Source organism: Theropithecus gelada, chromosome 1, assembly GCF_003255815.1.
Source record: "Theropithecus gelada isolate Dixy chromosome 1, Tgel_1.0, whole genome shotgun sequence".
Taxonomy (NCBI): Eukaryota; Metazoa; Chordata; class Mammalia; order Primates; family Cercopithecidae; genus Theropithecus; species Theropithecus gelada.
In genome coordinates, this window is record NC_037668.1 from 67,440,924 (window position 1) to 67,466,248 (window position 25,325).

A 25,325-nucleotide genomic window follows, 5' to 3' on the forward strand; every position below is an offset into this window, starting at 1 on the left:
CTCATCACTGACATCATATGCTAATGTTTCTAGAGCATTTAATGAAAGAGGCATTATGGCATATAATAATTATAACTGTTTTGGTATTTACACCTTTTGGTCCAATCATTTCTGGGCATCCCTCCAAAGGAGATAATGTGGTCCTTAGAAAAAAGCTGTGCTGCTAATGATAGTTACTGGAGCTTTATATATTCAATCAACAAATTAAATACTTAGTTATTACTTTGCTAATGTGAGTAAATTGCTTGACCTCCCTGGGTGGCCTGGGTAAAATGGGGAGATAATCTCTATCTCAAGTTTGTGACAACTAAATGTCTGTGGAAATATCTCCCTAGCACTAGGCCCAACACAGAGTAGGTGTGCTCTGTATGGGCTCTTTTCACCTCCCCTTTCTAATTACTTTGCATGTTATTATACATATGATGAGAATCTATATAGTTTTTCTGTTTGGTTGTTTTTTTGAGATGGAGTCTTACTCTATCACCCACGCTAGAGTGCAGTAGCGCCATCTTGGCTTACTGCAACCTCTGGCTCCTGGGTTCAAGTGATTCTCCTGCTTCAGCCTCCCGAGTAGCTGGGACTACAGGTGTGCACCACCATGTCCAGCTAATTTTCGTGTTTTGAGTAGAGCCAGGGTTTCACCATGTTGGCCAGGCTGGTTTTGAACTCCTGACCTCAGGCGATCCGCCCACATTGGCCTCCCAAATTGCTTGGATTATAGGCATGAGCCGCCACACTCAGCCTCATAGTTATGTTTTTTGAGACGGAGTTTCACTCTGCCGCCCAGGCTGGAGTGCAATGGTACGATTTCGGCTCACTGCAACCTCCGCCTCCCAAGTTCAAGCAATTCTTCTGCCTCAGCCTCCTGAGTAGCTGAGGCTACAGACGGACACCACCACGCCTGGCAAATTTTTGTGTTTTTAGTGGAGTCAGGGTTTTGCCATATTGGCCAGGCTGGTCTCGAACTCCTGAGCTCAAGAAATTCACCCACCTCAGTCTTCCAAAGTGCTGGAATTACAGCCGTGAGGCACTGCGCTTGGACGAGAATCTATACAGTTTTGTATCACCCCCACTCCCCTCACAATGGGCTGAATTTGGTCAAAAACCATTACTTCTCCCCTTCCCCTGGATTCTGAATGGTAGCATTTAGGTGTCAAGTGGTTGGAGTGTCCTAACTTTGACCACCATCGAGTGCTATCCTTTCCTTGGGTGCTAACCCACTGCTTCTCCTGGTTCCCAGGCACCCCAGCCTGCTGTCAATGTGCAGGCCAGGAACCCCTGACTGCCTCCATGCTGGCAGCAGTACTTTCCCAAGAACAGAAGCAGGTGCTGAGTGAGTGACCCACGTGCCTACAAAAGAAGAGAGGGCCAGAAGCTTGTGCTGACCCAGACACCAGGGTTACTGAGATTCCATCTGGTTTTTTATGAACTATCTTCCCCACAGGAGAAGTTTGTTCCTGCTTATCCAAACAATGCATTCAAACCTGGCTGTAAAGATTATAGGAAAAGATGCACAGGGCAAGGTGGGAATGGAGAGGGGCTGGAGAGCTTCCATGCCCTCTCTAGGCATGCTGCGTTCCAAGCACATCAATGTGTTCACCAACCTGGAAACTCCCCAAACCGCATTAATTAAGAGTGTTTATATGAGGTTTCATTACCTAGGCATGGCTGATTAAACCATTGGGCGTTGGTGATTGAACCCAATTTCCAACCCCCTCCTCTCCTCAGAGGTTGAAGGCGGGAGCTGGAAGTCCCAACCCTCTAATCACGTGGTTTGTTTCTCTGGTGACCAACCCCCATCCTGAAGCGAGCTAGGGGTTCTATCTTGAGTCATCTGCTTAGCATAAACTTAGGTATGGTCAAAATGGGCTCATTATGAATAACAAAAGACACAGCACTCAGGATATTCCAATGGTTTTAGAAGCTCTGTGCCAGGAACTAGGACAAAGACCAAATATCTATTTTTTATTATACACCACATAAAGGACGCCTGGTCAGATTCTTCTTGAGAGTGACCTTTTGGTTTGGAATAGTGAGGGGTACACAAACAGCTCTCCTAATCAGATCTCATAGTCTCATTCCTATAAGCATCGACTCCCTGGTTTGGCATGAGGTTGGTAAGATCAGCTGTGTGTGCAGCCACTGCTTAGCTCTGGGAATACAATGGGTACAGGCCGTGGTGTCAAATACCTCCATCTACTGGGAGACAGAGAGACATACCTGACTATAGTTATAGGGTGTGTGTCAATTGACTTCTAAACTTGGGGACTATGGACTCTGTCTATAGGGGATTTGGGTGAGTGAAGCTTAACTAGGACCTCTGACAAGGACTGGTGGGTGCCGCCAGATGGAGAAAAGAAAGAACTCAATGAGCAAAAGCAGAAGCAAGGAAAAAGAGCCCGTGGTAAGTAGGTGAGGAGCTGATGTGGAGGTCAGGGTTGACTTGAGGTAGGCATGGACCCCTTGTCAAGGACCTTGTGAGCAGCATCAGTGATTTAACTAGGGAGTTCTAGAGAATTCAGGTTTATTTTGAAGAAAAATCACCCTAGGCCGGGTGTAGTGGCTCACACTTATAATCCCAGCAGTGTGGGAGGTCAAGGCGGGAGGATTGCTTAAGTCCAGGAGTTTGAGACCAGCCTGGGCAACATGGCAAGACCCCGTCTCTAAAAAAAAAAAAAAAAAGTTAGCTGGTCATGGTGATGTGCACCTGTACTCCCAGCTGCTACTCGGGAGGCTAAGGTGGGAGGATCATTTGAAGCTGTGAGGCTGAGGCTGCAGTGAGCCACGATCATGTCACTGCCTTCTGGCCTGGGTAAGACAGCAAGACCCGGTCTCAAAACAAAAAACAACAACAAAAAATCACCTTGGACAAGTGGATTGAAGGAACAGAGCCACTATCAACTCCTCCCTAGCCTACTACATTAATTTCCTGGTCTCCAGGGTTCCAATCAATCCATTCTGGGCCTAGTGTCAGAGCACTATTTAAAATGATGTGATCATGTAACTCTCCTGTTGTAACTTCAGCAGCTTCTCAAAGCCCCCAAATCTTCCAGGTGGCTTACAGCGCCCTCATGATGTGGCCCTCTGCCCACCTTTCCCACCTGATATGCCCTCCACCCCACTACCCCAGGCTCTGGTCTTTTTAGTTCCTTGAGTGTGCAGAAGCTGCCTCCTCCTCTCTCTGGCTCCTTTTCCTTCAGAATTCAGCTTAACTATCACCTCAGGAAGGTCTTAACCCCCTGCTCCATATAAAATTGATGATCCCATTATTTCGTGCCACTATGTCAACCTGTAATTTATGTATTAGTGGGTTTAGTCCAAGATATTAGTCTAAACGGCACCATTTTGTAAGCTCCCTGCTATTCTGCAGACCTCGGTCAAAGTGAAACATTTCACAGGGGTTTGGGCTGTGAGAAACATCCTGCCTAACCCCCTGACCACAAGGCAGACAAAGGCTCAACTAAAGAAACATCCCTCTCATACATTGCTGGGCAAAGGTCCAAGGGACACCATGATGACATCCCACCGGAACGAGGGCCAAACCGCCTCATCATGAGAACAACTTTATATCAATATCCTGCTGGGCAGCAAGCCATACTGCCCAGACGCCTCCCGCCCATACCTTTACATTGCCCAGTCGGTAAGCAGTGGTGGGCACTGGCATTAGGCTGGTTCCCTACTTCTGTAGGTTATTATGCTGGACATAAAGCCTACGTTTGCTGTTGAGCTGCCCTCTTTCTCTGTGTGTATGTGTCTTTCTTTAACCCTTCCCTTCTTTTCAAAACCTAACACGAGTCGGCAAACGTTCTTCCTGAAGAGCCAGATGGTAAATATTATTGCAGGCTTTGCAGGCTATAGCTTTTCCGCCCTTATAGAAGGAAAGCAGCCACAGTCATACTTAAAGGAATGAACGTGGCTGTGTCCCCATAAAGCTTTCTTTATGGACACTGAAATTTTAATTTCACATAATTTTCATGTGCTAAGAAAAGAAAAAAAAATTTTTTTGAGACGATGTTTTGCTCTCATCACCCGGGCTGGAGTGCAACGGCGCAATCTCCGCTCACTGCAACCTCCACCACCTGGGTTTAAGCGATTCTCCAGACTCAGCCAGCCTCCTGAGTAGCTGGAGTAGCTGGGATTACAGGCGCCCGCTACCACGCCCGGCTGATTTTTGTATTTTAGTAGAGACGGGGTTTCACCATGTTGGCCAGGCTGCTCTCGAACTCCTGACCTCAGGTGATCCGCCCGCCTCAGCCTTCCAAAGTGCTGGGGCTACAGGCATGAGCCACCAAGCCCGGCCAAGAAAATATTTTTGTTTTAATTTTTTTCCAAATATTTCAAAAGGTAAAACTCATTCTTAGCTTCCGGGTTGTCCAAAAACAGACGCGCACGATGACCACGCACCATAGTTTATCGTTTGCCCATAATAATCGGGTTGATTCGGCCAAGGTTTGCCTCCCCCAACAGCGTGAGCACTAGGAATCGCGACGACCACGTCCCTTTGTTTATCACTGCGCACCGCACAGGGCTCCCGGTGCTTCCGGGTAGCGGGATGAGGGTTGGACCAACGCGAGGGTGGGCGGGGTCTGAGAGCTAAGCGTTGCGGGGGCGGGGCGGGGCCAAAGGGGGCGGAACGGGGGGAAGAGGGCGGGCCGAGTGCTGGCTTCCGGCGGAAAAGCGCGCGAGCAAGATGGCTACCACCAAGCGCGTCCTGTACGTGGGTGAGCAGGCGGGGTTGCTAGGCGGAGTCTGGGTAAACGCGACCCCCAGAGGGTCGGGCGTGGGGTGGGACGCATCTCTGAACCAGGAGGACGGCGAGCAGCTGTCAAGGCCGGGTCTCTGGAGGTAGTGCTGGCGGTAGCTCTGGCTCTGCTTAAACTTCTTCAAAGGCTTCCCACTGTCCTCAGGAAAAAGTGCAAACTCCTTAGCAGTAGCCACCTCTTCAGCTTCTTTGCTTTGCTTCCCAATTCCCTGGGTCTCCCGAAAAATGACCCACTTGCCCCCAAGGGTCAGGTTATTTAACAACCTTGGGCCTCTGCTTTTGCGACTCTCTTTCAGTGAACAGCCTTGCCACACACCTCAGGTGTGTGAACCCGAGACTGAATGGTTATTCTGACTTCTTCCTAGTCCGCTGAGCTCCACGGGCCCCGAGGAGCGGTAGAGGAATATTATGGTCCTCCAGATCCTCTCGTTCATTTGTTTTACAAACATCAGTGCAGCGACGGCTTAGCCCCAGCCCCAGCCCCAGCCCCAGCCCCTGCCCCAGCCCCCGCCATAAAGGAAGGAGTTCCCAGACTAGCCAGAAAAAAAGTGGATATACCTCAGTAGCACACTTTTGATAAGCGCTGTAGTGAGGATGGACCATGATGATATGGGCCTGGCTGCGGGACAAATGACCCATGCATCTGGAGAAGTGAGGGCAAACTCTGGATGTGGCGATGCCAGAGCTGATGAGCAGGAGTTAGCTACGTAACCGAAGCAGAGGCAGGGCTGTTCACTGCAAGGGAGTCGCAAAGGTGAGAAATAGCCTGACACTTGGGGGCAAGTGGGTCATTATTCAGGAGACCCAGGAAATTGGGGAGCAAAGCAAAAAAGCTGGAGAAGTGGATACTGCTAAGGAGTTTGCACTTTATCCTGAGGACAGTGGGAAGTCTTTGAAGGAGTTTAAGCAGAAAAGTTACGGGTTCAAATCTGCACTTTCCTAAGATCATTCTAGTTGGCTTTGTGGAGTTGATGGAGTGGAGGCAGGGTCAGTTGTGAAGCTATTGCAGTAATCCCAGGACTAGATGAGAATCTGAAAGAAGGGCGAAGAGAGGAATATTTTTCATAAGTGTGGGTGGGCAGAGATGAAAGGGGGATGTTTGTGTACCCAAAGAACTGAATGGAAAGATCCTGTCCCCTGGCTAGCATGCTAACTGGGCTGCAGTGACTTCTGCAAGAGTATGGAGATCAGTGGCTCAGAAGGCCCTTGGCTTATTTGCAGGTGGACTGGCAGAGGAGGTGGACGACAAAGTTCTTCATGCTGCGTTCATTCCTTTTGGAGACATCACAGATATTCAGATTCCTCTGGATTATGAAACAGGTGAGTTAGCGTCTCTCACATCCAGAATCCTCTTACTAGGAAAAAGTCACATCGCAATTCTAAATATGCATTCTAAATATGGTTAGTATACACTACAGGAAAGTTCATGAAGGTGCCTGGTGACAGTGATCTTGATGGAGAAGGAATGTTCTGAGGCAATGTGGTTGTGAACTCTGAATACTTTTAAGTCTTCAGCTGTTGGGTTGAGATAAGACAGATTTTTCAATAGACCAGTAGGGAGATAGGTTTGAACTACACTGAGATTTGAATGTTGTTTTAATCTACCTGATCCCACCTGCTCCTTCTTGGCAGCTGTGCTGTTAAATGAGGCAGCAGGAAAGCCTAGCCCCATAATTGGAGCGGGGAGTGGGGGACAGGGGTGGGGATTCTTGGCCTCTACACACCTGGGTGGGTTTCCCTTTGACTGGTATCACAATCACAGTTCAGTTTTCTGTTTTACCTTTGTTGTCATTTTTAAGATTATAGTTTTAGGTCTAGTTTTATCATCAACCTTGCATATGATTGTTAGCAAGGTCTTTAAACTCTCCAGAGAGTTTAAAGGCCTGGGGAATCTTTATTTGCAAAATGATAAGGTTATATTGGCTTTTTTTTTTTTTTTTTTGGTTGGAGATGGAGTCTCGCTCTGTCACCCAGGCCGGAGTGCTGTGGCGTAATCTCGGCTCACTGCAAGCTCCGCCTCCTGGGTTCACGCCATTCTCCTGCCTCAGCCTCCCGAGTAGCTGGGACTACAGGCGCCCGCCACCACACCCGGCTAATTTTTTGTATTTTTTTGGTAGAGATGGGATTTCACCATGTTAGCCAGGATGGTCTCAATCTCCTGTGATCCGCCCGCCTCGGCCTCCCAAAGTGCTGGCATTACAGGCATGAGCCACTGAGCCTGGCCTATATTGGCTTTCTTTTTTTTTTTTTTTTTTTTGAGACGGAGTCTCGCTCTGCCGCCCAGGCTGGAGTGCAGTGGCCGGATCTCAGCTCACTGCAAGCTCCGCCTCCCAGGTTCACGCCATTCTCCTGCCTCAGCCTCCCAAGTAGTTGGGACTACAGGCACCTGCCACCGCGCCCGGCTAGTTTTTTGTATTTTTTAGTAGAGACGGGGTTTCACCGTGTTAGCCAGGATGGTCTCGATCTCGTGACCTCATGATCCGCCCGTCTCGGCCTCCCAAAGTGCTGGGATTACAGACTTGAGCCACCGCGCCCGGCCTATTGGCTTTCTAAGGGCCCTTCTAGTCTCTGAGTTCTATGATTAACATTATTGTGCTTGGTCTTTCCAGTTCCTTCAGCATTTTCCTGAGGATAAAGACTGAGCATCTTTATCAGGTTTTAGTATTCATGCTTTATGCACAGTTGATGCACAAAATGTATATTGGATAGGTAATTGATAGGTCAAATGACCTTTTTCTAATTGCGTTGCATGCAATAGTTAAGGTTTTAAGTTTGGCTTTGGTAGATTAGTTGAATACTTAATTAACAATACAGTTTATTATTCAGCTATGTCCATTAAAAAAACAAAGTTTATTATTGCTTAAAATATTGTATAAGAAGAATCAAAGAATGAGATTCCTTCTTCCTAAATAGTGATTGGATAGAACTTCTGGTGTTTGGATACGGCATGTGACTGACTTCACTTTGTGACCATCCTGTTTCCTCCCACCGCCCCACATAGTAATTACTTGTTTTTGTTTTTCCATTTTGTAGAAAAGCACCGAGGATTTGCTTTTGTTGAATTTGAGTTGGCAGAGGTGAGAGTCTGTGTTACTGGTGTTTAGTCCTTGGTTTGTGATGTTACAGATTAAAAAGGAAGCTTTTCACCATTTGGTTAGGTTGTTGGGCCTTAGGCTGATGCTGCCAGAGAGATCAGAAGTAAGTACTGTTCTAAGGAAAGCTTCTCTCACATAATCATACTGAACTGTGAATAACACGTCAGACCTTCTGCCAGGTCCTGCCATTCTTGCCGTGCAGAGGAGCTAGCTCCTACACCCCTGTTCATTGAGCATTCTTGCCTGGCAGTAGTGATTATTTCTTGTGCCTTCAACCAGATGGCAAATTGTTGCACCACCAGCTCTAAAATCAGCCAGGAAGTGCTCTTTGTTAGAAACATACACAACCTAGGCAAGAAATGTAGAGGCGGCATTTTTCTGGATTTTTGCTACTGAACATGTGTTTAGACACCATAAGCATTTGGCTGCAAGCCTAAACTTGTACCGTTGTCTTTCCTTGGCAGGATGCTGCAGCAGCTATCGACAACATGGTATGACTGGGAATCTTCATTCTAACCAAAGTTGCTTTTTGGTGGTACAGAGGGTCCTTATTCATATATCAGTGTTCTGGAGTTCCAAAGTTACCAGGTTGCATGGGGAGGTAAAAATTCTCACTTGAAAATATTCACTGTGAATTGATCACTTATAAAATTAGTTCTTACTCAGACTCCTTCCCCATTTAATAATAATGTAAGTCCTCATCATCCTTGTTGACCAGTCTCTCACTGGCTGTCCCATGTCTAAGATAATTTGAAAACACAGTGCAAATTGATTGCACAGTTAACTGCATATTTTGCAAAATAGGATTTCATGACCAATTTACAATTGAGAAGAGAAATTTAATTATGGCAGGTGCAAATCACTGATACAAATGATTTGGATGTTCTGGAAAGGTCCTTTGGGAAAAATGATGATGCTGTTTAGTATTTGTGCCCTCCTTGAGATCCTTTTAGTTTTCATATCTGATATGAAGTGCAAAGATATACTGTTGATAGAATTTTGTTGGAAAAATAATACTTCAGTGTCTGTTTCCTTTCTTCCGTCCATCTGTCCGTCCGTCTTGAACTCCTGAGTTCTAGCAGCCCTCCCTTCTCAGCTTCCCAAGTAGCTGGAATTACAGGCTCAAGCTAACAGGGCTAACTGTTACATTTCTTTCTACCAAGTTACATTTCTTTCTACCGATTAGTGCAGAGTTAATCCTGAATATTAATTGTAAGAAACGTGTTTTTATTATTTTTAGTTTCATCACAGTCATTTCCCTGTCAAACCTTTTTAAATTTTTCACTTTTACCATGAAATCTTCATCACCACTTCAAGTGGATTCACCTTAAGTGAACTTTCCTGGTACTGATTATCTATGGATAATGAAATGTTCTTTTATTCCTTGTTCTGTTATCCATTCACCAAACATATTCCTCAACTGTCAGAGATCATTTTTCTTTCATTTCAAAGCTTATCTTGACTTTTGAAGGTGAACTCAGATGCTGGGAAACTGCATTTATTCTTGTAATTTTGGAGTGTTCTGAACCCAGAGTTACTTTTGGTAATACAGGTCTTTGCGTGCTGCTATGAAAGAAAGGGGTGTGTGTGATGGTTCTAGAATTCCCTGCAACCCACAGGTGGCTTTGGGGTGGGTGCATAGCTTACTCATAGGGGCCCAAGGATTAAGGGAGGACAAATCATGAGTGTGTCTCAGAAGTAAATGGAAAGCTGGCTGGCCCTCTTTTAATCTAAGAGAGTTTAAACAGCTGGATTTTAATCTTTTCAGAATGAATCTGAGCTTTTTGGACGTACAATTCGTGTCAATTTGGCCAAACCAATGAGAATTAAGGAAGGCTCTTCCAGGCCAGGTGAGTAGGAGCAACTTCCAGATTCCCTGTGATGTTCTGCAGTTTAGCCTTAATTGCATTTTTTGTCTCTGTTTACTTGGAAGTAGATGCTCAATGCTGCTTCCTGGTAGATAGGAGTAGGTGATGGTTCACATCGGGAAGGGCACGCACCACCTTTATAGAGAAACAAAAAGTGAGTTTGAGCTTCTCAGCAAAGCCAGAGTAATTGTTTCTGTTATGAGAGAAATTCCTGCTTGAGCTCATCTTTCCCAGTTTTCTTGATATTCCATTTCTGGGGTGCTCCATCAAGGGCTGAAACCAGCAAAGGCTATACCATTGCTTTCCACATAGCTATTTTTCTTAGCCCTCCTGAGAGCTGGACTTCAGGGCCGTCATTCTGGATTGGAATTTTCCTTACTCCTGGGAGTTCTCAGTGGGGAACTGTCCGGCATAGAGGCCACATAGCATCTTCCACTTTGCTGAGCAAAGCAGCTACTTTTCAGTTCAAGCTGATAGCTTGAATGAACATTTGTTTGATTCTTTCCTTTCAGTTTGGTCAGATGATGACTGGTTGAAGAAGTTTTCTGGGAAGACACTTGAAGAGAATAAAGAGGAAGAAGGGTCAGAGCCTCCCAAAGCAGAGACCCAGGAGGTGAGAATGAAGGCTCCTGCTTCCAGAGGAACTTAAACTTAAAATTTTTTTAAGTTTTAATGGAAATTTGCAAATATATGTGTGTGTGTGTGTGTGTGTGTGTATAAGCAGAGGGAATGAATAATGAATTCTTAGTACTTTGCTAAGTCAGTATTGAGTGAATTCAAGAGCGAAGATTTGGGTATCTCGTCCATGTTGTGTTCTATGTGATGAGCGTCTCAGCTCTGCTCAGGTATGGATTTGTGATTGTCAGCTGACAGGGAGGAAGCTGAGGTGCTCCTCTACACCCCTCCTGATGAGTCCCCCTCCGTCACTGAAGAGTTTGCCACGAGGCTCATGGTCTTCCTATTCCTGTGCTAATGGAGGGGAGACAGGATAGGGTAGTGGTACCTTCCTTCAACCTATACATGGGTTCTGAGTTCTCCAGCCCTAAGAGAACCTGCCAGGGCACTTCCTCCTGATTCTCAGCACAGGTCTCTGACAGTTGCTTTCTGGGCTTCCCCTCCTCTGGATACCTTGTGAATGTTGTCATTCTTCTGTATTTCTTTCTTGGCTCATGGTTTCTCTCTCTTCTCTCAGCTGAAAGAGTAGCAGTCAGTCTCAAATTTTATGCAGCCTCTCTTATGCTGTTGAACTTCATGGTCTCTTTCTAGTCCTGAGCTTCAGATATTTCTGCCTGTAAGTCTCAGGCAGCTTAAGTTTGCCTAAAATGGATTCCCCCGCTTCTCTAATCCTGTCTTCCTGTGTTCTCAGTCTTGGCTAATTTGCCACCATTCATCCACACATTGACCCACACCAGAAATTCTGATGCAAAGCAGAACTCATAAAGTGGCCATCACAGTCAGTGGAGTCCCCCTGGATCATCCTGTATCCTCTGCTTAGTCTTATCTACTTGGAGCACAAAGCAAGGCCCAACATTCTCCACTGTCTTCTGAGCACTTAGGCCTGAGCAAGAGGGCTGCCCCCTTGCTTCCATGTAGCCAGCCAGCGTATGTGCAGGGCCAAGCATAGAGGGAGGAGGTGGTGGTACTTGGATGGATCTGCCTAACTAGAGGACAGTGGGTGGGCTGGAACTGGTATTTGAAGATATTGAGAGTTGTGGATCATGGACCAGAAAAGTGCTATTCTGTGACTGTGAAGCAAGAAGAGGAAGCAGATGCATCTGAGGGCGAGCATGATGAGATAACACGCCCATGTATGGGCCTCAGGCAGTGCTGAGACCTCCTGTCCCTGGGCATCCAGCTGGGTGCTACGACCATGGCTCCTGCCTCCTGCAGCCCTGTCAGGGACCAAGGCCTACCCCGTCAGCACTTGCTCCAGCCTACTCACTGGAATTGTGTTCTGGGTGGGTGTGTACAATACCTGCACTCCTACTTAGGGGGTGAAGGAGCTCTCTAACTAGCAATTTCTTCTGCATCTAGGGAGAGCCCGCTGCTAAAAAGGCTCGGTCAAATCCTCAGGTGTACATGGACATCAAGATTGGAAACAAGCCGGCCGGCCGCATCCAGATGCTCCTGCGTTCCGACGTCGTGCCCATGACAGCAGGTGAGCGGGATGCTGTGGTCAGAACCGCGGGACGCTGGTGGCTGAGCAGTGAGCCTTTCCCAGGTTTTGCCGCTTCGCTTCTTGTGTTCTTGATATTGCTTCTGACTTAAGTTGATTTGAGGCATCTCAGATCCTGGGATCTAGTAACAGATGGGTCAGAGCAGGTGTTTTTGAAGCTTTGTAAGTGCTGGCTTACTACTTTTTAATAATCTTTTCTTAAAAATATAAGTAAATAATGTATTCTTTTTTTTTTTAAAGAATACCATACACATATATTCCAATAATATTTAAGACAATAAATTGAAAATTCGTTTTCCCCTCTCTACATCATCCTGAATTCTAGAAGTAACTAGTGCTTTTATTGAGTATTCTTTGTAACTTATTAATTATTGACTTCTGTTTATTCTCTTTTTAATCTAAATTTTATTGTCTAGACATAGAAAGAGTCAATTCAGTTTCACAAAGCTTGTTTTGAAAGAACAGTCATCCCCCAGTGCTGTCCCTATGCCCTGCTGCCGACACCATTTGCTGCTGCTCAGAGGAGCCGATTTCAACTCTTAGGTCTTGATTTTTATTTCCATATTGATAGATAACAGGTTTATATTTCTACTTCCTGTTTTCCATTTTAAACATTATCTTCTGATTTTCTACTTCAGAGGACAAAGAATGAGTTTTTTAAAATCCCCTGCCCCCTCATCTTCCCTGTATAGGTACCGTAATTTTGGTTAGGTCCTAAGTTATTTTAACAATGTAAGCATCATGTGATAACTGTCATGCACAGCATTTTGCTTTGCCTGGAATTGATAGTTGCCTTGTTTTTGCATAGTTTTCTATGTAATCATTCCTGATTTTCTCCCAGATTCTCCTGCTGGGGGCTTTGCATCCAGGTGTCTGCATCTTGTTAAGGGGAGATGAGGGTGAGGCTGAATACATCAATGTTCAGTATATAAACTTTCACATAGTCTCCGTTTGTCATTATGTCACCTCAGCCTTCACTATGTGTAGGATGTCCTAGTCCAGAGACCCCCTGCTTTAACCTACCAAAGACTAGACCCCCAGTTGGCTACCAGGTGGGGAAGGGGTGGCCCCCAGCTTCAGAGTCAGGGAGAGGATCCCAAAGATTAACCACTTTCTTAAACGGGCTTTCAGCCAAACTTCCTGTCTCCAGGATTACCTGCACTCTTTCCTCTGAGCTTTTGGAGTGCAAATTGAGTTGCTTCTTGGCTTTTACCAGCTTAAGATTCAGCTTTCTTGGGTCTGCTATATCATTTGGGATTCATTTGTTTTCTACCTTCGGAAATTTTGTTGCTGTTGTCTCTTCCTCCCCGCTTTATAAGTTTATTTTTGGCTGTTTTAGCCATTTTAAAGTGTACCGTTTGTTAGCGGTAATTCCTCTGTTTGAAATTTTTGAATCACCCTAAACAAAACCACTTATGAAAGATACCTGTTAAATAATAACTCCCTATTTTCTCCTCCCCTTACCTTCTGATAACCGCTAATCTTTGTCTATGAATTGACCTATCCTAGATTTTCCATGTAAGTGGAATCATACAATAGCTGTCCTTTTTCGCATCTTGCTTATTTTGCATAGCATAATGGTTTCAAGGTTCATCCTTGTACCATATGTCAGTGCCTCATTCCTTTTTGTGGCTGAATAATATTCCATCATATTTGGATAAATATCTTGTTTATTCATTTGTTGATGGGCACTTGCACATTGTTTTCATCTTTTGACTATTGTAAATAATGCCTGTGTGAATATCCACATATAAGTATATGTTTAAATCCCTGTTTTCAATTCTTTTGGATATATATGCCTAGGAGTGGAAATGCTTAGTCATATGGTAACTCTATATTTAACTTTTTGAGGAAATGCCAAACTATTTTCCATAGTGGCTGGACCATTTTACATTTCTACCAGCAATGTATGAGTGCTTCAATTTTTCCACATCTTCTCTTTTTTTTTTTTTTTTTTTTTTGAGACAGTCTCGCACTGTTGCCTGGGCTGGAGTATGGTGGCGCGATATTGGCTCACTGCAACCTCTGCCTCCCAGGTTCAAGGGATTCTTGTGCCTTAGCCTCCCGTGTAGCTGGAATTACAGGCGTCTGCCACCACACCCAGCCAATTTTTTGTATTTTTAGTAGAGACAAGGTTTCACCATGTTGGCCAGGCTGGTCTCAAACTTCTGACCTCGTGATTTGCCTGCCTTGGCCTCCCATAGTGCTGGGATTACAGGCGTGAGCCACCGCGCCTGGCCCACATCTCCACAGGTGTGAAATGGTATCTCATTGTGGTTTTTATTTTTATTCCCTACTGACTAATGATGTTGAACATCTTTTCATGTGCTTGTTGGCCATTTATATATGTTCTTTGGAGAACTATCTCTTCAAATCTTTGGCTTATATATTAACTGGATTGTTTGTTTTGTTTTTTTAAGAGACAGGATCTTGCTCTGTCTCCCAGGCTGGAGTGCAGTGGTGAGATCATGGCTTACTGTAGCTTTGAACTGTTGACCTCCAGTGATCCTTCTACCTTGACCTCCCAAAGCACTGGGATTACACCTTGCCTGGCCATTTTGTTGTTGAATTACAGGAGTTCATTATATATTCTGGATATTAAACCCACATTAAATATGATTTGCAAATCAGCATTCTCTTGTTCTGTAGGTTGCTTTGCCCTCTGTTGGTACAGTTTTTTGATGCACATCTTAAATTTTAATTCACATCTAATTATTTTTTCTTTTACCTGTGCTTTTGGTGTGATATTTAAGAAACCATTGCCAAATCCAGAGTCATGAAGATTTGCCCCTATGTTTTCTTCTAAGATCCTTTGGTTTTTCTTTTAAAAAATCAGTTTCCTACCAATTTAGTGTGGTTTTGGAAGAGAAAAGAGCTAGAACATGTATATTCGATCCCCTTTCATCATAATCTCTTAGAGTCCTGGCCAGGTGTGGTGGCTCACACCTGTAATCCCAGCACGTTGGTAGGCCAAGGCAGGCAGATCATCTGAGTTAGGAGTTCTAGACCAGCTTGGCCAACATAGTGAAACCCCATCTCTACTAAAAATACAACGTTAGCCAGGTGTATGGCGCATGCCTGTAGTCCCAGCTACTCAAAAGGCTGAGGCAGGGGAATGGCTTGAACCCAGGAGGTGGAGGTTGCAGTGAACTGAGATTGTGCCATTGCACTCCATCCTGGGCGACAAGAATGAAACTCCATCTCAAAGAAAAAGAATCCCTTAGTCCTTACAAGGTTACTATCACAAAGGTTTATAATGAGTATCCCTTATTTTAAAACAAAAATATGAACATTAAACAAGTTTTTTTGAGGTTTTGTTTGTTTTATTTTGTTCTGTTTTTTAACCCCAGCGCTTTTTCCTTTCTCAATTCTAGAGAATTTCCGCTGCCTGTGCACCCATGAAAAGGGCTTTGGCTTTAAAGGAAGCAGCTTCCACCGCATCATCCCCCAGTTCATGTGCCAGGGCGGTGATTTCACAAACCACAACGGTACTGGGGGCAAGTCCATCTATGGGAAGAAGTTCGATGATGAAAACTTTATTCTCAAGCACACGGGACCAGGTGGGAGCCAGCTGGCATGTGATGAGGGAGGCTTAACAAGGGTGGGATGGCCGCGCAGGATGAAAGGACAGGTTGTGGTTCTGGCTGACGGGACTAAGAGTCTGGAGGAGACCCAGCTACCAGTCGCAGGAGAACCATGCAGCCTTGCTAGGGTGGAGTTGGCTTGCTTATATTCAGGTATTATCCATCCCCCAACCGTGTCCACACTTCCCATTATCCCAGCTTGGATTCTGTGGTCTGCCGTTGCAAGCGCGTATGCCCTCAACCCCACTGCTCTCCCTGCCCCTGCCATCAGATTTACTTAGTAAAAGCTCGGTGGGCCGGGCGCGGTGGCTCAAGCCTGTAATCCCAGCACTTTGGGAGGCCGAGATGGGCGGATCACGAGGTCAGGAGATCGAGACCATCCTGGCTAACACGGTGAAACCCCGTCTCTACTAAGAAATACAAAAAATAGCCGGGCGAGGTGGCGGGCGCCTGTAGTCCCAGCTACTCGGGAGACTGAGGCCGGAGAATGGCGTGAACCCGGGAGGCGGAGCTTGCAGTGAGCTGAGATCCGGCCACTGCACTCCAGCCTGGGCTACAGAGCGAGACTCCGTCTCAAAAAAAAAAAAAAAAAAAAAAAAAGCTCGGTGGTTAGTGCCCCAGCAACTAGAGAAAAAACACAGAATTGTACTGAACGATCCCACTTGAAATTTATAACTATAGTTCTTAAGGAGGCCCTTGCCAACCTGACCAGATTTCCCTACTTGATGCTCAGTCCCAGCCAGAGATGATGTGTCCATGCCTGTCTTCACTTCTGAAGCCTTATATCATCACCTTCCCGCCTCATCTAGTGCTTCGCCTCCTGCATCTCTCCACTCGTGCATGCTCTTTCTTCCAATTACAGGGGATGAGCTATCTCTCGTAGGCCAGCCCCTCCACCTGTGGACTGGATCCCGTCCCTCTCCTCTACTTAGGAACATGGCTTCTAAAGTTGTCCCCTTCAGTCCATTAGCAAGAAAGCATGCAGTTATCAACCTTTAAAAAAATCTGCATCCGGTTGCCGGGTGCACTGGCTCATGCCTGTGATCCCAGCATTTTGGGAGGCAGAGGCAGGCAGATCACCTGAGGTCAGGAGTTGGAGACGAGCCTGACTGACGTGGAGAAACCCCATCTCTACTAAAAATACAAAATTAGCTGGGCATGGTGGCGCGTGCCTGTAATCCCAGCTACTTGGAAGGCTGAGGCAGGAGAATCACTTGAACCCGGGAGGCGAAGGTTGCGATCAGCCAAGATGGCGCCATTGCACTCCAGCCTAGGCAACAAGAGTGAAACTCCATCTCAAAAAAAAAAGAAAAAAATCTTCATCCTAGTAGTCTTGTTCCCTCTCCAGCTATCACCCATGCCTCTGGTCCCCCATCTTTTTTCAAGAAGTAAAAGCATAACTTCTTGAAAGCATGGTACAGACTTGCTGCCTTCGCGTTTTCTCTAATCCCTTCTAGCCAGACTTCTAGTCCCATCTCGCCATTGAAACCACTCTTCAAAGATACCAGTAGCCAGTTCTTGGTGATCATCTTATCCCACCTCCCAGATGTTATCCCATCTCCCAGGAGCATTTCATACTACAGGTTGAATGTCCCTTTCTTGAAATGCTTGGGACCAGAAGTATTTTGTATTTTGAAATATTTGCATTATATTTACCAGTTGAGCATCCCAAATTGGAATATCTCAAATCTGAAATGCTCCAGTCAGCATTTCCCTTTGAGCATCCTGTCGGTGCTCACAAAGTTTCAGATTTTGGAGCATTTTGGATTTTCACATTTGGGATGCTCAGCCTATACTAACTCTGTGCTCCTTGACTCCTTCACTTGGCTGGCAGGACTCCTGCCTCTTCTTGTCTCCTTTTACCTAGATGGCTGCTTTGTCTGTCTTTGCTGTCTCCTTCTTTTCCTGACCCTTAAACACTGAAGTGGCTCAGAGCCCATTCTTTTGTTCTCCAGAAGCCTGTTACCCTGTGCTCCCTTTTTCTAACTGGTGGTTTGTAGAGCCCCTCTTTACTATACTGAACCGATATGTGTAGGTGATATAGCCCACTGACCCACACCATTATTTTAAAACTTAATATATCTGTAACTATAATAGGGAAGAACATCAGAGGAAATAAATGAATTTGCATAATAATCGAATGTGTTTCCAGATGTACATGCTTAAGCACAGCTGTGTCAGAACACAAAGTGAATTATTCAGGCGTCTGCACCTGTACTCAAATGCAGCAGTTAGAAGTGTAGACGTGAGTGTCAACTGATAACTTGGATACCACTAGCAATGATGCTATTTGTGATACGACTTTGTGAAATGGTAGATAAAGTTGATTAGATTCCAAAGTAAAGAATAATCTGTGTATTTACATAGTAGTTACATTCCTAGAAGATTCCATGCAAAACCAAAAGAACTCCAAAACTTTGAGCTTATATGTATAATGCAATTATGTTTTAGGCGCAGATAACTGTGAACACATTTTTTACCTATACCGATATCTAATGGGCTATTCGTTGTTTTGTTGTTGTTGTTTGGTTTTTGTTTTTTTGAGACAGGGTCTCTGTTGCTCAGGCTGGAGTGCAGTGGTGCAAGACAGCTCACTGCAGCCTCAACCTCTCCAGCTCAAGCAGTCCTCCTGCCTAAGCCTCCCAAACAGCTGGGATTACAGGTGCACGCCATCCATAATGCCCGGCTAATTTTTAAGTTTTTTTGTAGAGATGAGGTTTCATTGTATTGCTCAGGCTAGTCTGGAACTCTTAGTTTCAAGTGATCCTCCCACTTCAGCCTCCCAAAGTGCTGGGATTACAGGCATTAGCCACTGCACCCAACCTCTAGCAGGATGTTTGAAAGACCAAGAGGATATGAGACAATTCATTGTGCCAGACATTGCAGAACATCTAGCATTCCAGGCCCCCACCTGCTAAATGCCAGTAGCCCCCCCACAATGTTTCAGACAGTCAAAAACACTTTCAAGCCAGGCATGGTGGCTCATGTCTGTAATCCCAACACTTTGGGAGTCTGAAGTGGCAGCCCAAAGCCAGACGATCACGTGAGTTCAGGAGTTCGAGACCAGCCTGGGCAACATAGTGAGACCCCCGTCTCTACCAAAAAAAGAATTAAAAAATTATCCAGGTGTGGTGGTGCATGCCTGTAGTCTCAGCTGCTTGGGAGCTGAGGTGAGAGGATTGCTTGCGCCCCAGAGATTGAGGATGCAGTGAGCTGCGATCATACCACTGCACTCCAGCCTGGGTGACAGAGTGATCCCCATCTCAAAAAAAATAAATTCAGATTTCCAAAGGTTTCCTAGGGACAGGACACCAACCCCACTGAGAAGCAGTGCCCTAGGCAGTCACACCCGGTCCCAGAGCTTTCAGCAGTATCTCTGAGTTAAGCTTGTGCACATTGGCGTCTGCATGCTGATGGCTCCCTGAGCTCCAGACTCCTGTCCAGCTGTCTTTACTGGATATCCTGGGAGCATCTCACACTTCACACGTCTAAAACAGCTCTTGGCCTTCTCCCCTAAACTCTTCCTCCTCCCCCTCTTCTCTGTTTCAATAAATGACTCCACCGCTTGATCAGAAACTTGGGAGTCATTGTGGACACACACACACACATACATACATGTACACAGACACACACATATATATGTACATTCTCTTATGTGACAAATGTCCATGTTACCAGTCCTCACTGTGTCATAGCTGTCATTTTGAATGGCTCTTTTCCACTGACTGTGAGCTCCGCCAGAGCTTGGACTATGTTCAGCTCATCAGTGTTCCCAGGGCTTAACAGGGACCTGGTTGCCAAGTAGACACTTAATTGTTAAATAAATGAATTACTGAACGAACAGACCAGTGTAAAGTGATTGAAACACCTCATTCACCATTTCACTGACTATTAACTGAATCAAAGACAAGGTGGCCACATTTGCATGTGGTCTGTGCATCCCGGAGTCTGAGCCTGCCTGACTGAAGGGCTGTCGACAGCCTGCACAGACGTCCATTAAGGGCTGGTAGCCAGGGTTGGGGGAGCTGATGGTTGTTCTGTCCCCCAGGTCTACTCTCCATGGCCAACTCTGGCCCAAACACCAATGGCTCCCAGTTCTTCCTGACATGTGACAAAACAGACTGGCTGGATGGCAAGCACGTGGTGTTTGGAGAGGTCACCGAAGGCCTAGATGTCTTGCGGCAAATTGAGGTATGTGGCCAGGAATGGGCCTCCTCGTCACCCAGGCCCTTGGAGCACAGCCCTGTGGGAGGGCTGGAAAGGCTCTGTGGCCTCAGAGAGATGGCCAGGGGCTGTGTCCAGTGGGAGGGGCTGCTGCTGCCCAGGTTCTGGAGTGGAAGTGGGCATATGGGCAGGCAGGGGTTGGTATCCCGAAACCACTGTTAGTTTCCTGCCTTACTCCCTCACTTCTGTTCTGCCCACAAAGGCCCAGGGCAGCAAGGACGGGAAGCCAAAGCAGAAGGTGATCATCGCCGACTGTGGGGAGTACGTGTGAGGCGGCACCCTCTGCTTCCCCCTCCGTTCTTGCCCCTGCACATCCAGGAAGGAGCTGCCAGCCTCAGAGGAGGCAGCACCGAGGGTGCCTGTTTGAAGCAAGCAGCATTTGGTGTATGAGCCCTTCCTCAGGGCCCGCTTGGAGCAGCTCCTCTGCAGGCACAGCCTGGACTATTCCCAAGCGCGGCTGTGGGCCCAGGAGCCAGTGCAGGTGCTCCCCTCCGCCATGGGCAGGCTGTGCAAAAAGCCACTGGCTTTTCTCAGCATTTGCTGCTGGGCCTGTCCTGGGACTACCAGTGCTCTTAGGTGTTTTCTTTGCTAAAATAAACCCTTGTTCTTATGCTGCTGCCTCCTGGTAGTTCTTGGGAGTTGCCAGAGATAGTGTCTGTGGCTAAGCTGGACCTCTGAGGCAGGCTGGTGAGTGGGGAGAGCAGAGTATCTTTCCACAGCTTTCATTTCCTCCCTTGGGCTGATCCCCTTAGATGTCAGGTGATATATCTTCACACCAGGCATCCATGTCAGGGCAACGGAAATTAAAGACTGTGGAAGGTTCGGTCTTCTGCTGCCTCTGCTCGTAAACCCAGCTGCCAGTCTTACAGCCAGCAAGTATACTCTCAGTGGTTCGTTTGTTTATTTGTTCACTTTCGCCCTACAGATTTAAAAAAATGAAATTTTTATAACTCAAAGCGCCTTCTCTGTGCCAAGTATTGTGCCTATTTGTCAGGAGACATAAGGCCAACAAACTACATGTGCCTAATCCAGCCCACTGCCTGTTTTTATGAATCAGATTTTATTGGAACACAGCCACATCCATTTGTTTACATATTGTCCATGGTGGTTTCTCACTGCAGTGTCAAAATTGAGTAGTAGACACAATACAGGCTATGGTCCCTGTATTAGGGTTTTCTAGAGAAGCAGAACCAATAGGATGTGTATATATGTAGAGAGAGAGATTTATTTTAAGGAACTGGCTCAGGCAGTTGTGGGAGCTGGCAGATCTGGAATCTGCACAACAGGCCAGCAGGCTGGAGACTCAGGAAAAAAACTGATGTTGCAGTTCAAGTCTGAGGCAGTTTGGAAGCAGAATTCTTCCTCCAGTGATCTCAGTCTTTTTTCTCTTAAGAATTTCAACTGATTGGATGAGGCCTACTCACATTATGGAGGGTAATCTGCTTTACTCTCTACTGACTTAAATATGAATCCATCTAAAAAATAGGCCAGGCAACTATTGAGAGGCTGAGGCAGGAGGATCACTTGAGCCCAGGAGTTCAAGACCAGCCTGGGCAATGTAGTGAGACCCCCCATCTCTAGGGGGAAAAAAAAAGCCAGGTATGGTGGTGTACGCCTATAGTCCCAGCTACTCAGAAGGCTGAGGTGAGAGGATCACTTGAACCTGGGAGGTTGAGGCTGCAGTCAGCCATGGTCATGCCACTGTACTCCAGCCTGGGTGACAGAGTGAGACCCTGTCTCAAAAAAAAGAAACCATCATCACAGCAACATCTAGACTAGTGTGTGACTAAAAACTGGATACCATGGCCTAGTCAAATTGGCACACAAAATAGACCATCACAGTCCCAAGGCCTAAAATACTGTCTGAGCCTTTACAAAACAGGATTGCTGGCCACTGAAGAGAACAAATGGTCCCACCCCTGGCTGGGCTCACAGTCTGGCTCTCCTGTGTGCAGCCACTTCTTGGAGCTGGCTTCTCTCCATTCCCCTCCAGGTGCTGGCCAGCCAGGCGCTTGTAAAGAATCTCATCTGCTGAAGGCTCTTAGCAGGGACTGAGCCCTGTAGCTGCTGGACACCTCCTGTGGGTTGGGTCGCTCAGACCATTCAGAACCCACTGAGCTGAGCTTCTGCATCTTGGATTGAGATCTGAATGAGCCGCGAGGCAGGAGAGGCCCCCTGGTCCTCATGACCCTAGGGTAGCTCCTGCTGAGGGATGTTGGCATTCTGGCCCTGCCTCTGGCTCCCATGTGCCGACTGGACTTTCTGAGCTCCAACTGCTACAGTTGGCTGAGTTTCAGGCTCCATGTAGCTGGGATGTACCACATGGTTACCCCTCACCCCTATGGAGCTTCCAAAAGAGACCGTCCCTCAAAGCACAGCTCCTTCTCAGTGCAAATTATGGCCATCAGAGGTCAGTCACAGGTGTTAGGCAGGCATCTATGAAGCTGGGGATGATAGCACTGACTTCAGTGCTTGGATGAGAACCAAGAGAGAGTGTGTAGAAAAAGCACAGCCAGCCTCCCATAAAAGGACAGACTCCTGTGACAACTTTGTCGCTCTGTTCCTCCCTGATATTCTGGGGAGGTGGAGGCCAGTGGGCAGTTCTGAAAGCTCAGCAGGTTTGGAGCCACTGGGTGTGGACTTCTCTCTCAGTGCTCCACCTGGGTGTCCACAGATGTTATTCAATGCACACTGGAACCCTGCACAGGTAAACTGAGGCTTTAGTGGTATGACTGCCAAAGGTCACACAGGATGGTTTGGCAGAGCTGGGATTAGAAGCCCAGCCTGTCTCTCTTCAGTAGTAATGGAGTCCTGGGTGGTTTACTAGGGTTTAGCCTCAATCTGTGGCAGGCAGAGTCCACAGCCCTGGGGAGTGACACCGTCAAGGTTCCCATGATTGGCCAGGACCTTTGTGGAGAGACACAGGAGACAAGACCCTGTTCTTCCAGGCCGGGAGGGGAGCCCCAGAGCTGGGCAGCAGAATGCCCCACAGCCTGGCCACCTGCTTCGGATATGCACCATGCAGCAGCTGCCCCTGGCTGCCTCGAGAAAACGGACCTCTCTGGGGAGTGGACCCAGTGGCTCTGTGGGTGCCCTTTCCTGTAGCCTGGAGAGCAAAGCGGCTTCACTGTGTGGCTCCTGTCCCAACTGGCCTTCCAATCCACGTTCCCTTTGCTGGACCAGCACCAGGACTGGGCACAGGGCTTCCTTTTGCTGATTCATTTCCCCACTAACTCATTCAGAGTTGAGCCCCGTCTGAGTCCCCACATGCTGGCCCTGAAACAGTTGCAAAAGCCGAAACCAGGGATGGCAGGCCCAGAATGAGTGCTGTGGCTGTTGGAGTTTCCTCTCTTACAGCGTGACAGCCACCTCCAGGTGCTCCCAGCATCTGTTGCAGTCATGGCAGCCTCACAGCAACCTCTGAAGAAGGAGTTATGGAACCAACTTTTTATTGTTGAAAATGGAGTCTTGTAGAGTTCAGTGATGGGAAACTAAAGTGGAAAAAGCACATCACAAAGAAACATATATAGTACAATTTTGTAAAAATATCTGTTATATGTAAGCATAGGTATTTGTATATCTTAAGAAAAAAAGCCTAGAAATAAAGTCACCAAAATAATAGTGTATTTATCTGACTTGTGGGACTACGGTAATTTGAATTGTTTTTTTTTTTTTTTTTTTTTTTTTTTTTTGTGAGACGGAGTCTCGCTGTGTCTCCCAGGCTGGAGTGCAGTGGCGTGATCTCGGCTCACTGCAAGCTCCGCCTCCCGGGTTCACGCCATTCTCCCGCCTCAGCCTCCCAAGTAGCTGGGACTACAGGCGCCCGCCACCGTGCCCGGCTAATTTTTTGTATTTTTAGTAGAGACGGGGTTTCACCATGTTAGCCAGGATAGTCTCGATCTCCTGACCTCGTGATCCACCTGCCTCGGCCTCCCAAAGTGCTGGGATTACAGGCTTGAGCCACCGCGCCCGGCCGTATTTTATTTTTTATATATCCCACTTTCCTCCAAAACTGCATTATTTTTTTTGAGAAGTGAAAGACATTTTTGAAAAAGGGGGTCAAGTGCCTATCTAGGGTTCCTTTCAAAAAGGGGGTCAAGCACTTGACCTGGATAGGCAGTTCCCCCATGCAAATTGCCACCCAAGACACCTGGTGGGTACAGACCTCTCTCAGCAGGACATGGGATCCCAGTGTCTGGGAACACAAGCAAAGTTTCACATCTACTGCCACAAGTGACACTTGCTAGGCCTTTAAAGGCTATAAGAATACAAGTCCTGCCCTCTGAGGGATGCCATGTGTAGATTGTTTAGGAAAAAGCACAGCTCTGAAATAAATTCATCCCCTGCAGAACACATTTTGATTTAATGGACGACATAGAAGTGGCTCAAAAATAAGCAAATTCATTTGTAATAATACCAGCAGGTACCTGTTGTTAAGCATTTATAGGTCAGACATCCTAAAGATTTATGTACATATTTAATCTTTATAATAACTTTGGGAGGAAAGAACCAATATCATACTCTACAAAGGAGGAAGCAGAACCAGGATTCAAATCTATTTGGCACCAAAAATCTGCCTCTTGCTACACTGCCTCTATTCCTGTTTCTTTGGACCTTTTCCAGAACATGTTACTTCCCTGTCTCAGAAGTTAGTGACTACGAATCCCCTGCTGACTTGGCCTCAAGGCCAGTATTGCACTGCAAGGACCAAGACTGCTGGGCGTTCCTCCTTCGCCTGTTGTGTGTGTCCTCTCTTCCTGTCAACTGTCATTGATTTCTCATTGCTGTCAGTAGATCTGAAATGACCACCACCGTCATCCTTCCAACCCTCATCTGGTGCAACAGGCCATGCCCTAAGCAAAGAAAAGGGAAATGGCAGTATCTGTGCTGCCGGCCTGGGCCACCCGCTGCAAATGCACATGCTTGGCTCAGCAAACAGATAACTCAAGGATTAAACTCATGGGCTTTGTGTTCATTCACAATCGTTTCATTGCTCAAGGGATTTTTCTATTTTATTTCATTTGGTGACCATCTGGATGACAAAAGTTGCTGAAAGTCTGCTGGCCAACTAGGTAGACAAAGCCTTATATTTTTCCATTGTTCTGTATGAACCAGGAGGATCACAGCTCCTGTTGGTTCCTGCTGTGCACAGCTTGATTAATGGGTAAGGTGTATTTTACAGACATTCTTGGTGCACACCTAACTATGCCAGATCATTGGCTGGGCACTAAAGATATAGGTGGAGTAAAAAATTACTTGTCAAAATAACTGGCTAATTTAAAATTTACAATTGCCTAGAAGACCATCTTTGATGTTAAGAAGGAACTGTTAAGTAAATACTAGGATAGCAAACAGGTTTCATAATTTCGTTTTGTTGAGACAACAGTTCTGCTCTTGTCGCCCAGTCTGAAATGCAATGGTGTGATCTCCGCTCACTGCAACCTCCACCTCCCAGGTTCAAGCAATTCTGCCTCAGCCTCCTGAGTAGCTGGGATTACAGGCATGCACCACCATGCTCAGGTAATCTGGTATTTTTAGTACAGACAGGGTTTCACCGTGTTGGCCAGGATGGTCTTGAACTCCTGACTTCAGGTGATCTGCCCACCTTGGCCTCCC

The 25,325-nt window shown here is 46.5% G+C and overlaps 1 protein-coding gene across 5 annotated transcripts; it reads left to right on the forward strand.

Moving 5' to 3' along the window:
- Positions 1 to 4,661: 4,661 nt before the first annotated feature.
- On the forward strand, positions 4,662 to 20,326 carry PPIE (peptidylprolyl isomerase E). 5 transcript variants are annotated; one of them, XM_025392491.1, is made up of 10 exons: positions 4,662 to 4,721; positions 5,984 to 6,082; positions 7,796 to 7,839; positions 8,322 to 8,348; positions 9,626 to 9,707; positions 10,238 to 10,338; positions 11,760 to 11,883; positions 15,276 to 15,461; positions 19,534 to 19,676; positions 19,912 to 20,326. In XM_025392491.1, exons 1-10 carry the CDS (start codon positions 4,691 to 4,693, stop codon positions 19,978 to 19,980), a joined length of 906 nt encoding a protein of 301 aa, XP_025248276.1. In that variant the 5' UTR covers positions 4,662 to 4,690; the 3' UTR covers positions 19,981 to 20,326. The 5 variants fall into 5 exon arrangements, with proteins under 5 accessions (XP_025248276.1, XP_025248283.1, XP_025248292.1 ...); XM_025392498.1 differs by having other exon boundaries at positions 4,671 to 4,721; positions 11,799 to 11,883; XM_025392517.1 differs by having other exon boundaries at positions 4,678 to 4,713.
- The last annotated feature ends 4,999 nt before the right edge of the window (positions 20,327 to 25,325 follow it).